The sequence below is a fragment of the Microplitis mediator genome, chromosome 8 (assembly GCF_029852145.1).
Source record: "Microplitis mediator isolate UGA2020A chromosome 8, iyMicMedi2.1, whole genome shotgun sequence".
Classification (NCBI taxonomy): domain Eukaryota; kingdom Metazoa; phylum Arthropoda; class Insecta; order Hymenoptera; family Braconidae; genus Microplitis; species Microplitis mediator.
In genome coordinates, this window is record NC_079976.1 from 5,269,959 (window position 1) to 5,284,194 (window position 14,236).

The 14,236-nt window shown below is 29.0% G+C and overlaps 1 protein-coding gene across 1 annotated transcript; it reads left to right on the forward strand.

Annotated features, from left to right (window-relative positions):
- Nucleotides 1–616: 616 nt before the first annotated feature.
- LOC130673970 (uncharacterized) lies at nucleotides 617–4,024 on the forward strand. Its single transcript, XM_057479201.1, has 7 exons — nucleotides 617–1,105; nucleotides 1,396–1,524; nucleotides 2,115–2,229; nucleotides 2,318–2,480; nucleotides 3,159–3,363; nucleotides 3,444–3,581; nucleotides 3,706–4,024. Exons 1-7 carry the CDS (start codon nucleotides 724–726, stop codon nucleotides 3,897–3,899), a joined length of 1,326 nt encoding a protein of 441 aa, XP_057335184.1. The 5' UTR covers nucleotides 617–723; the 3' UTR covers nucleotides 3,900–4,024.
- Nucleotides 4,025–14,236: the final 10,212 nt, after the last annotated feature.

Sequence of the window (14,236 nt, forward strand, 5' to 3'; positions counted from 1 at the left end):
TTCGTTGCACAAGGGAGGTAGTAGGACATCATCGTAATGATGCAGTACAGTCATAAGCACAAGTCGGGCCACAGCCGCAAAAATTAAATGGTAGTCAAAGCAGCAAGAAAGTTTGCGCGCCTACTTTCGGAAAAATTGAAAGTTTAAGTAAGGAATGATCAGTAAAGTGAAAGGGACTAAGTTTGTAAAATAATGTACCTGAAGATCGGAACGTTTTTCGCGGAACGAAAATAAGAAAAAAGAAATGAAAAGTAAAAAATCTACTGGATCTAAATTTCGGAAATGTTTCGCACGTCACCCGAAAATGTCAGGTCATCCCCAACTACCCCTTAAGTCGACTTTAGACACAAATTTCATGAATTATTTCGATTTTCGTTGCGTGAAAAACGTTCCGATCTTCAGGTATATGTAAAATAGGCAAAACAATTAGAGAGGCGAGAAAAAGATGTAACGAGGGAGAATTTGAATGTAGAGTCTTGTAAAACACAATAGTGATATAAGTAAAAATCAAATTATTATTATAAAAATGTCTCGTTTACTATGATATTTATAAGCTATGATTCATTGAATCAGGTAGAATATTCTAAAATTATTCTATAAAAGATATGTCATGTTTCATTTACTTATAAGCAGTCACTGTAGTTCACTAAATCTAAACGGTTACTTATCAAATATTCATATTGATTACTCTAATAAACGGAAGTTGATATATAAAACAAAATAATGAACGCACTAGAAATTTTTCCAGTTGAAATTTGGGAAATAATAATTAATAAATTAGACAATAGAGAACTTCTTAAATTACGTTATGTTAGTGATGATTTGAACAAAATTATTGAAAGGATAATAATAAAAAAAAAACTGTGGGAAAAATTATTTCGTGTAAACGCGATTCCTTGGATAAATCAAATTATAGCTAAAAGATTTCCGACAGTTAAACAAAGACAGTGGCGATCATTGTATCAAAGCATTTGGAAACAATTGTTATTTTCTTACATAAAATGGCGATTTTTTGGAAATAGTCACCGTGAAATAATTATAAAATCGTGTAATATTAGTAAACAACTTATGAAAAATGAAAAAATAACATGTTTCGATGTTTGGGGTAAAGTTAATTTTACTATATTAATTATAACAATAATTGTGATAAATTAAATTTAGTAGAAATATTTATCAAAAAATTGGATTAGGAGTAAAATGTTTTTGAATTTAGAAACTAAAGATTAGATTTAATAATAAATTAATCGCTTTTAAAAATGTCTATCTTGACACTCTAACATTTGTTCAGTATATTTATTATATATTTCACAATATTCAATAACAACCAAATAGATAATATTTATCATAATGTTGAAACAAAATAAATAATGTCATTTTTTATTCGTCATATTTTAGTGAGTGTGCTGGCAATTGGAACAAACACAGGATCAATTTATTTTTACAATATCAAAGAAATTAGTTCTGAGCCTTTCTACGCAACGAATCATCGAGAACATGTCACTCAGATTAAATTATGGTACCTAGGTAATTATAGTTTATATAATACATTCTCCTCAAAACAAATCATTTTTTTCATAAGGAGATATTGTCTTTCTGGTCACCAAAAAGTCAATTGTTTTTTTTCTCGGCCCGAGTCAAAAAACAAATTCGAATTTAAATCTCAAAGTTCTCAATGAGGTTTCTGAGAATCAATTTAGAATTTTAAGATTGACAACAGTATAGAAAGTTATCCTAGTTTAACCCTCAAAGTAGTAGTTACGACCGATTTTACCATTTTGAGGACTAAACTAGAATTTATTTTTTGACTCGGGGCTGTTGTCAATCTTCAAATTCTAAATTTATCCTCAAAAACCTCATTGAGAGCTTTGAGACTTGAATCCGAATTTGTTTTTTGACTCGGGGGCTGTTGTTCTGTGGATTCGATTTTCTTCTACAATATTTCAAAATACAATAGATCAATTTCAATAAATGTTATATTTTAAATATTTAATGGAAGCCGGTATAACGTTTTATAATTTTCCAAAAATTTCATACAACACTTTTTGAAAAGACAATGCTCCTTTAGAAAACATGATACTGAGAAAATAAACTATAGTAATGAATATATTCAACAGGTTTCAAGAAATTAATTGCCGTTTCAACGTCTGTTAATGGGAAACTCAAATTTTGGAATATCCATGCAAAAAATGAAATTTTAACTTCTCAACAGTATTACGGAAAAAATATATGGTTATAAATTCTTATTGTTTTCAATCAAAATATGAGTATTAAATTTAGTAAAAATATATCACACTTATGAATAATTATTAATTTATAGTGTGGGATTAAACCGCCGACTATTTGTCGAAAATTCGTTTACTATCAAGGAGTATTCCTCGGATTCAATCCAAATTACACCGAAAGCTGCATTTGAAGTCTATGAAATCGATCAAAATGATCCTGAATTTGAGTTTCTTTCTATGTATAGTGAAAAAGATAAAGTAATTTAATATTAAATAAATTAAATTGAATAGTCGTACTTAATATTTATTGATAATTTATATTTAAATGATAATTTGCCGTAAAAAAATCAATCAACTGACAGTCAATAGTATATTGTACAACTAGTGCGGTAAGTTGTCGATTGCCCACGAGAGCGAAGTTGAGCGCACGAACGAAGTGAGTGCGCTCATTCGCTCGAGTGGGTAATCGACAACACCGCACGAATTGAACACAGTTTTTTTTATCATTAATGTAGTATAAGTTCTATCTTAGTGCTCGCTTTTTTATTCTCCAAGTAGCTTTTTGCTGATTCAACTGTTGCCGCGACATTTTTGTGGGTTAAACGATAATCTGCATGCGACAAGAAGTAAATTTGAGTGCGACAAGTTTACTTGTCGCACTCAAATTTACTTGTCGCACGCAGATAATCGTTTAACGCACACAAATGTCGTGGAAACAGTTGAATGGGCAAACAGCTATTTGGCGAACAAAAGAGCGTGCACTAAGATAACACTTATATTGCATGAGTGATAAAAAATAATATTACAAATAATGTTTTTAGATCGATCGTGATAAAATATATCGATTGGTTAAATTATTAATTAGTAAAATCTTTAAGTGCCATGATACCCTTACTCTCGCTTGAATATTTCATCTAAAATTTAATTTTTTTTTAGTTGCAAGTGCTAATAGAATACAGCTCAGCAGTAATAATTCTGTTTTATAAAATTTCACAACATGATCCAGTGTTTCCTGTAATTGCTGACGACTTTTATCCATTAAGAGGACGTCCAGTTCGACTCGGACCTGATGATGTATTTGACTTTGATTTTGATTGTACATTTCACATATCAAATATGACCGTCACCATCATAGCTCATGGTAATACTCTGTATCCTGTTTCTTATGTCAATTATCATTCAATTTATTAATTATTTTTCACACACTTTTTTCATATTCAGCTGGATTTCTATCTGTTAGAGTAGAAAATTCAAATGTACCTTCTATTTGGAAAACACATAAAATACCATTGGCCGAAAATGTAACCGTTACATCTACAGTCATGTTTGCAAATCTTTTATTCATTGGCCTGAGTACAGGTATAGTAATAATGGCTAATAAATAATAATTAATGTCTACGCAGGCCTAAATCCTATGGTCTGTTTAAGTCTGCGCAGAACTAAATAATTAAAAAATGAATTAAAAATCATATTTTATTAACAGGAAATATAAACGTGTATGCTGTTGGAAATATTGCAGATTTATTGGATAATAATTTAATTTTTAAAAATTTAAGAACTATAGAACTAGATATTTTTCCTATCATCGCATTGAATTTAACTGAAATAAAAAAAGTCCCTTATATTATAGCATCGACTGAATCAAAACTATATTCTGTTAATATTATTAATATATAAAATTAATTTGATTTATTTCCGCATAAAATTAATTAACAAACAATTTTTCAAAATTTATTAATTATTAATTCTCCATAAAAAAAAAATGTAAATAAAAAAGTTACAACACAAAATCCTCAAGATATAATTATTCAATTTTTTTTGACTAATTTGTTTTTATTATTCAACATAAGATGAATTACATAAATTCTTCATAGTCTTTATTATATGAACCTCTTCATCATATTTATTAAATGATTTAGCCATTTCAGAATAAATAATCCCATGATCGACATGACTCTCGTGTAATAAATCACCCGCTATAAGCATAATATACACACACTGAGAGAATACGCAATACAATCAAAGCTCATTTGCCAAAGCAATAGCACCTGTATCTTATTGACCAAACACACATAATAGGTCAAACAAACACGACGTTGATGCATGAAAACGATAATTCTACGTCTTATAATATATATACATATTCCAGCAGCTATATTCTGGCATGTCGTCATCTAAAATATTTACTATGCTCGTCTCTATACTACTGATAATTTTAAAAATCTTATTATTTATAAATATGTCGCATGCATACTGATCGTCATCATTTTACTTAGACTACAAAAGTTAAACAAATAGTATATTACACACCTAGGGCAGTAAAGTAAGAAATGTCTCAGATCACATGTAATTTTTGCGGCAACTTGGTTTTGCACAGCGGGACAAAAGTTGACGCTTTCTGCCCGGAGTCGAGAAAAAAAAATTACGGCACTAAACTAAAGGCACAAAAAATAGTTGTAAATATCATGTACTTTTTTAATAATTGATGTGTATGAAAAGGGTGGGCAAAACGAACCACCCTAAAAGTTTGGTAAACATTTTTTTTCAGAAATTTTCCAGTGGGCTCAATATATTGTTACACGGAGAAAAATGTCCAGTAAATATTCCTACCCGCTGAAAAAAAGTGGTAATATTTGGCATATTAACGAAGAAACTATTCCCATCTTTACATTTTAATGATTCTCATTTTTTTATGTTAACTTTTCCTATCGGAGATTGTACGCATTCTTATCCGAGATGGAAATCATTACTATGTCAGAAGGCAAAATTTAAAAAATTTTTCAGATATTAGAAATATTACTTAGATGGTAACTATTAGTGTTAGCAATAGTAACTATTACTGTCCGAGAAACGAATAGTTGACATAAGAGCATGATAATTATTATCACATACAGGTGGTAATCATTCCCTGTTACAAGATGGTGATAGTTAGGATTTTTTTTCAGCGTGTATGCAGCATAGTAATGGTTTCATTACTCTATAGTTTGTATAAGCAGTCACATGAGAGCGGCATGACACAAACTATAGAGCAATGTAACCATTACTACTCTCTTAAAATGAATCAGTGAAAAATACCACAATTCAGTGAATATTCACTGCAAATCAGTCCCAAGTATATCACTAATTCAATCTAACCCATTTTTAAATATAGTGGAAACCTAAACATGTAAACCTTCTCAATAAGACAATTTATAGATAAATTGAGAAAAATATAGATAGCCCGAACTGGGAATCGAACCCAGACCAATTCGGTATCGCGCCGAGTGCTCTACCAGTTGAGCTATCCGGCACTATACTATATTCCGTTCAATTTGATTTATAACTTATTGAGCGAAACATGTACTTAAGACTATTTATGCAGTAAATATTCACTGATTTGTTTTAAGAGATTTTGCTGCATAGGAATATTTACTTAACATTTCTGTCCGTGTAGCCACAATATAAACAATTGTATTATAGTCATTTTTTTAAATAAAAAAAAATTGTTTACTTTTGTTTTTGAGTCGTCCATTTTTCCCACTCGAGGAAAAATTTTTTTTACGAAAACTCGAAATTCGGTCTTATTACTTCAAATGAAATTTAAAAAAAAAAATGAATGGTATTCAAATACATAAAAATCGATTAATTCCTTAGCAGCCTCGATTTGCCCACCCTTCCCCTATATATAAATATATATATTTATCTATCTAAGCATTATATATTTTTCTATCCAATAATTGATCGCTACTAAATTGGCGGGAAAGTTGAATAAAGAAACGCTGAACGTCCTTCTATTTCTTTACTCTTCATTCCTCTTGCTCTCAACTTTTCTTCTTCACTTGTCGTCATTTCCTATTGAAATATATATACGTATATATCTATTCCGGTTGTTGATGTTCTCCCGCATCTTCCACCTTCTCCGCGATACAAGTAGATACAATTACACGACCGCGATATTGCAAGTAAATGAAACGGGTGCTGGGATACTCAATGACCGGTTGATGCATCCAGTCAATTGCTACTGTAATCCACCAATAATATAATGTGTAATCCTGTCATTATTAATGTTTTTATGTTAAAAATTACGTAATTAAAATATTGAACGTCGGTACGGGTGGACGAGGGTAAATTAGCTACTGGATATCCTTTAGATCATACTTAGGTATTAAGGCACATAGGTATGATCTGGTAGTGATAGTCGTTACGTAAATGTCCAGGTTTAAGTCGAGGCTCGAGAATAATCGATAAAAGTCCAGTGTTGATCGGTAAACTCGATCGTTAAGAATCTGCTGATGGTGAACGAGTAACATAAAAACCGGTCGTATATATGTTGAGATATAGTATTTCAACGAGCAACGTGTATATAACCAACGACTATGTCGTTTCACGTGCCATTATAACCCGCTTCTTTAGTTTTATATGTATCTATATATATGTATTTTTGTTTATTTCTGATCATCTCATCTTTTTTATACGCATTTATGTTATTTCAAGAAGCTGCATTACATTGCAAGAGGGAGGATTTAATTTAACATCAAAGTGCCATTAATGGAGTATCGCTCCTTCTATGGATTTACTCATCATATCACCGAGTTTTTTATTTCCTTTATTTTTTACTATTTTTATATTCACGTTTTATGTGGATCGGTGGGTAATTATTTACTTTTTTGCTGTCCATTAAGTATTCTGTTGAAAATTTTCTTAGATTTTCAAGGATCGTTGTCATGTTAATTTTTAAAAATTTATAAATGTCGATTTGTTGACGTGATGAAAAAAATTAAAGCAGAATCTTTAGTGAAAATACAACGCGACTATTTAAAAATATATGTTCTATGTAATTAATCAAGTATTCAGTTCGATTTTAATACGAAAAATTTTTGAAATGCAGTACTACTTTTTTTTAAAAAACCTTAATTAGTTTTCGATAATTGTGAGTTTATTAAAGTCTTGCTATGAAATTTCACGTATGTAAAAAGTAATTATACTTGAAAAGAAAAATTTTAGTAAAAATTCATGTACCTGAAGATCCGAACGTTTTGCGCAACGAAAATAAAGAGATTTTTTAAATTTGACTGCTTAAAGATGACTTAAGGGGTAATTGGGGTTGGCTGCAATTTTCGGCTGACATATTAGCACTTATGCGAAAGATTTCCGAAATCTAGATCTAGTAGATTTTTTATTTTTCATTTTGTTTTTTTATTTTGGTTCCACGAAAAATGTTCCAATTTTCAGGTGCATAAAAATTCAAATTGTTCAAATAATTATCAGCTTTAAAATTAATTGACTCACGGACAATAAAAAAAAAAACAATTATTGAAATAAAATACGTGATTTTAATTTTTATGACTTGGAAATTTAATGTTATGTAAAAATAAAGTACATAAATAAGTTAATTTATGATATCCATATTCTATATTTCAGACTGAATTGAAATCGTTAATAATTACAAGTAATCTGCTTTCAATTCCAAGGAAAATTTTTAACAGTAAATATAATAAACCCATAATTAGGTGATCTTATAAAAAAAGTTTTAATAAATATCAAATTTTGCTTTTTATTAAAATCACAATTTTCTCATTTTTTTCTGCCTTCTTTCAAAATTTTTTATTATTCATTTATTACATCGAGCCCCGATACATTTCCATAACTTTTGAAAACTTCACATGCCCAGCAGTGGCGTTCAAATTATTCATATTTCCAATTAAATATAAATTTTTAATTTAAGAAAAGTCAGTTTTGAAAAAAATTAGTCTGAAGTATAAAATAAATATTTTTTATTTAAATTATAATAATTTTTTTTAAAAAACTATCGCTCAATTCTGAATGGGATGATATATATTGTAGTTTAAATCTTTTATAAATATATACATATATATACATACATATGAATTTGATTTTTTTATTCTAATAGCCTCTGGGCCCATCCGAAACTCCGCATGACAATTAAATCTCTTTTAATCGTTGGTGAGTAATTGTTCGAAATTAGAGTTGCTGTCAGTTTGGACCGCATGAACTCGAGCAACTCTTTGATTATCTCTCTACACTCGAGTAGACAGACAAGGAGAAAGAAAATCAGAGAGTACGAAAAATAAAATTTAAAAATAAAAAAAAAAGGCTTTATTCTTTCACTCTCTCGCTCTGTTATATCGTTCTGGTATCTCTTATATAGATATAGTACCTTTTTTTATCTTACTTTACCGTTCCACAGGGAGCACTTAGCAAAATACATCCCAGTGATTATTGACCGCGATAATGATCGAGTCGCTTGAATGCGAGAGTTGTCTATGCCAAGATTATTGCTGCTCACCCAGTGGTTCCTTAGGCAATGTGAGGGTGGTTATTAGGACCCAGGACCCAGTAACATCTTCAAGTCTCTTGTCACGCCCTCTCTGCTCTCAATCCTCACCCAAGTACCTGTCACTTTTTTAACTCCAACATTTTTTTTGCTAAATAATAATAATTTATCATTTTCAAAATATTTATGATTGTACTTAAATTTTTTAAACATCCCAACAACTATTTATTTAGATTTCAAAGACATCAATAAATATACAGGAATCCGAGGCAAAATGAGACACTATTTTTTGGTAAAAATTTTTTTTCAAGTGTGTGACTGATGTAAAATGAGCCACGATGGAAGAAATGTTTTTTTCTCAAAAATGATGTCTCATTTTGCCCCATGCTCCCCTGCATCAATTGATTGCAGGCAATTAAAATTAGATTTCAATGGCTCTAATTTTTTTCGGTAATTAAAAAAATTTTTTTTTACTAAATCGATTTTTTATCGATCGAAAAAATTGAATAATATAAAAATATAAGGATTTTTATAGTTAGATATCAAATGACCTTATGCTTAAAAATAAAAATAATTTTTTTTTTCAATATAAAATTTTTCTGGCAGCATCTCGTATTGGATCTGCGTTTCTCTACTCTCTCATCTTCTGTGTCTCAACGGTACACCCATGACGATAAATCATTGTAACATGTATAAGCGGTAACTAGTAACCGATTCACATTTATACGACTGTTGTGAGATATTAGCTATTACAAAGAATTATGAGCAAGTCTCCACTCTTCTACATCGCTGTCTCACTTTATTTATCATATATTCTTCTTTATATATCTTTCTCTCTATACTTTCATATATAATAATTCCACAATGACTGTGATCGCGCGTTATGAATTATACCGCGAAACCCGCTATCGTTTCGGTTTTCGAATTAGGCGTCGTAATGATGGACGGCATCAGCCGCTCGTCCGATACTCACACCAACAACATAAGATCCATCTGTTCTGTGGTACTGTATACAGTATTTTCATTTGCTGTAATATACCACGGAGAATTGATAGTTTTTTTTTGCTAGATACGCATTCGAGAAAATTTTCTAATTCTAGGATTTTTTTTTTTATTAGATTAATTAATCAACATTATATTTATTCCACGATCAATTTTCTTTTAAATTATACTGATTTATTATTTTCATTAATTATTTTTTATTCAAGTAATAATTTTAATTTTATATTTACAATATATATTTATTAACGAAAATAATTATGAAATTATTTGAAGTGATTTTATTAAAAGCAGAAAAAATTATTACCAAAGACATGAAGTTAAATTTTGATTAATGACAATAATTTGCAGGTTTTTTTATTTATAAAAAAATAATTTTTTATTTTTCAAATTCTTTATTAGGTAAAAAAAAAAAAATTGTTATATAGTAAAAATTCTATTTTTTTCATCGATTAAAATAAAAAATTTGATATAAAAAAAACTTGCAAAAGACAGAGCTACGAAGAAGAGTTGTGCAGAATTTCAAACCAAGTAGATTTGTTTGTATAAAAATTATATTTGTTTTAAAAGTTGTAACGAGTGAGATAGAGTAGAATAGAAGTAAAATAGGAGAATGCAACAGAAACAAGGGGTAGTACCAGGAAGTGGAATCAACGCAAAATAAGAAAGAAATTAAATAATAAATATAAGTATATATTATTAATAAAATGTTGTTATGTATATGTGTAAGGAAACAGTTTTGTAAAACACAAATAAAATTATATTCTATTTAAAAAAAACTTAAAATGGTTAATGATTGATTTCAAAAGGGCTTTTTTATCTATAAAAATATTCATGTTTCGCTGGCTAATTAAAACTAGATACTAAACCAGTAAAAATAAAAATAAACTACTAAATTTTTAAATATAATGTAAAAGAGAAAAGATAATTTACTGTTTTAATTTATCGTCAACCTTTGGGAGTTAAAAAATATTGAAATAGAGTTAAATCTAATCATTAGTTATTATTGAACACAGTTTAATTTTTTTTTTCATTAATGTAAAGTAAATTTGGATATCTTTGACCTAGGGTGACATTGTCCACCCTAAAAATAAAGTTGAAATAGTGCTTAAATTATATTTGCGTCACACGTAATCAGAAGTTTGTCTAAAATCTAAAAATAGCTAATTTAGGGAAAAAATAGACAATAAGTGTATATACTTTTTGAAAATATGTAGGCAGAGAAGAAAGTTATTCTAAAAATGACAACTAATTGCAGAATAATAATCTATTATTGAAAATAATAATAGATTCTAACATGCAATAAATATAATAATATCTCTAATTATTCAGATAGAAAGTTGCATTAAAATTTGAAGTCATAATTTTTAATTTTGAGGTTACCCTGATGGAAATTTTTCGGACTTTTTTTTTAATAACTCTGAAAAAGTCTTTAGAACTTTAGAACTGAGTTTTTCAGACAAAATTTCGAAAAATTTCCACCAGGGTAATGACATGCCCTTTTAGACTTTGGTCTACGTATGAAAAGTTAAAAATATTTAATTTTTTAAGTCTCTATAAAATTTATATTAAAAAAAAACATTCAGAAACAATCCGAATTTCTTTTTTTTTATTTTTATTTTTGTTACTTTTTATGAAAATTAACTTTAAAGAAAAGGACCGAAAATTTTAACAACAGAAAAAAAAAATATTCTGAAAATCTTCGAGTCCAAAACCTCTAATGGACAAATTTAATTGCAGTGATGCCTAGTTTCCTTGCAAAATTCGATTTCATAATTTTATCAACAAAAAAATTGATTTAAATTCAGATAACAAATATTTTGTAGTTCAAAATTCTACGTTTTATTAAACAAACTAAATACTTTAACTTGCTTGTAAAAGCTCTTACAACTTTTTTAATCATGACCAAAAACATGCAAATATCGCCCATAGTAAAGATATTTTGCTTTCTGTTAGAAATTCTTTAAAAATAAAAACAAAAATAGCCTGAAGACTCTCTAAAGTATAAAGCCTTTTCAAATACGCAAATTATCTTATCGTATCTACCCAAGATAAGCTAATTTACTTCCGGTTACGAATTAAGTCTTGTGTGTACCTTGAAGTTTATTTTGAAGTCAGAGAGTTAATTTTAAGTTTTAATTACAAAGTTGTTACCGAACTTACATTTTGTTGCTTTTTACGCTGTTACAACTAAACTCTTAAACTCATTATAAATTTTTTTGTTTAAATCTTAAATAATAACATGTCATAAACTCTTAAAATTATTATTTATTACTAGTGAATTCTTGTGAAAAATTTCCCGTTTCATGGAAATTTATATCTAAACATATATAATAATAATACAACTAATTAAATTTACGTGTGATCATAATAATCACGTTAAATATTTAAACAAAATAACTATAATATACTTGAGAAAGTTATTCTCAATACATAATTTTATTTTAAAATTAACCTAGTGTTGTCACGAAGGTTTGTTTGTATCACGAAAGTCTATAGTAATTTTTTTTTTTTTTTTTTTTTTTAAGTGTAAACTCTTTTTTCTGTAGATATACAAATCTAGATACACCTGGTAAATATAATTATAAGTGACAAAATTTATATATAAGGCATGGGCGGGCAAAACGAGACCGCGTGGGCAAAATGGACTATCCCAAAAATTTGGTAAAAAATTGATCTCTTTAAAATTTCAAGTGAAAATGTATTCCCAGGAAACCAGAGTTTCAGCTCAAAATTTAAATAAAACTTCTGACATCTCGATGACGTATAAATAAAAAATTTCAGTTAAACTTTTTAGCTCTCTTGTACGTAAAATAACATAAATTTGACGTAAAATTAAAGCTGCGATTTTACATAAAGTTTATGTGTAATTTTACGTGTGGGAGAAAGCAAAAAATTTTAAATGACATTTTTTATGTGTACTAGAGGTCATCGAGGAGTCAAATTTTTCATATCAATTTTTGAGTTTAAATGTTGATCATCTAGAGAGTTCTCATCGAAGTCAATTTTTGATCTCACGCATACGTGAAATTTCTGCTTTAATTTGACTGTTGGTTGAGCTCAACTGGGCTTCTACTTTAGTTATTTTTTTTAAATAAAAAAAAAAAAATTTTTACTATTTTTTGGGGATGATCCATTTTGTCCACTCAGGGAAAAATTTTTTTCTATGGCAACTAGAAATTTGGTTTAATTACTTGAAATGGAAGTCAAAAAAAAATTCGCTGAGTTCAAATGTACAAAAATCCATTATTCCCTTAGCTGTCCCATTTTACCCGCCCTCTACATTTTTCTTTGTTTTATTCATTACATATTTATGTAAATATACAACAAACGTAAAATATAATTATATTGATAGCAAAATAAACTAATATAATAAATCACCGCGTTAATTTAAATTACCCGCGTTTTTTTAAACAATTCAACTTCTCTATCATCACGGTCATTATAACGATTATGTATTTTAGCGTATCGTAAAAATAAAAATTAACATTTATACTTTTATTTAGTCTATTTTGTTACGAGGATCAACAGTGTAGTATAAAATAATAAAGTGGGAGAAAGCAAAAACGAGTCAAAACACAAAACATCCTGGACAAATTACACGCACGCTAAGTGGACCCGATTCAAATGATTATTATGATCTTAAATTTTGAGAATACCTTTCCAAGAACGTTTATGCAGAGCCACAACACACACACACACACTCACACTACATCGTTCTCATTTGAATGCGATTTGTAATGCCAGTAATTCTGTAACTAACTGGATCTTTACTTTCGGTAATATTTAAATTTTGAAAAAAAAATATAAAAATTTGAATGTTATTTAAATTTTAAAAGAGCTCGTACTTAAATTATAGTTATTTTAAAAATTAATTGTTGTGCTGAAAAAATTAAAGGGAAAGGACAAAATATTTTTTTAAAAAATGACAAAAGTTTAACAAGCCTTGGGCTAATTTTAGCAGAAGCTATCGACCCTGTTATTTTAAAAAAATTATGTGCGCTTTAGCATCGCCATCACCTCAAGGGACGTTGAAATGGTCATCGCGGAGAAGAATCAAAAACATTCCTAAAGTCTCCGGTGGAATGGAACGACAGACAGATTTTAAGTGAACTGGAATGTCAGAGAGAGCTCTCTTTCGTGGGTGGATCATGTCTAAAATAATCTGAGAGGAGAATAGTCCTAGGGGCTTTTTATCTTCGAAAACTCTTTTGGTTTTGGTACTGAAAGGTACTGTGGGTTATTTGGAACGAGGACTGATGATAACACAGGTATGGAACTGGCATAGCCATCAGGGGATGATTGCCACTTTGGTTCCTCGTATGCCTTCGTAGAATGCCTTCGATCATTGTAATTAGAAGAACTGATTCCAGCGTCAAATACTGCAGGACTGATGATGGCGACGGTAGGTCCTCTAACGTGGAATTAAAAATAAAAATAAAATAATAATAATTATAAAAATACTCACGTATTGTAACTTTAAATTCGTCGAATTGTTTTGAGACCTGGAATTTCGTGGGTGGGTTCTTTGGCACTTGAAAAATGTCCTCGGGCTCTTGTCTCTGGAGACTACTTTGATTAAAAAAGGATACGATTGTTTTTTTTTATTTTTATACGTGACTTAGATTAGGCCGATGGCCTTTTTCGTCTTATTTTTGTTTCTGTGAAACTCAGGGATGATGAATTACTGAGTACAAGAAATGGAATTTTGTTCGATAATTATAAGAAAAAAAAAAAAAAT

What these genes read in the sequence shown, in the direction of transcription:
- LOC130673970 (XM_057479201.1), top strand. Translation starts at nt 724, where the DNA reads ATGAACGCACTAGAAATTTTTCCAGTTGAAATTTGGGAAATAATAATT. An exon ending in GATTAAATTATGGTACCTAG is followed by an intron (nt 1,525 to 2,114) that starts GTAATTATAGTT and finishes TATATTCAACAG; the next exon opens with GTTTCAAGAAATTAATTGCC. An exon ending in CGTCACCATCATAGCTCATG is followed by an intron (nt 3,364 to 3,443) that starts GTAATACTCTGT and finishes TTTCATATTCAG; the next exon opens with CTGGATTTCTATCTGTTAGA.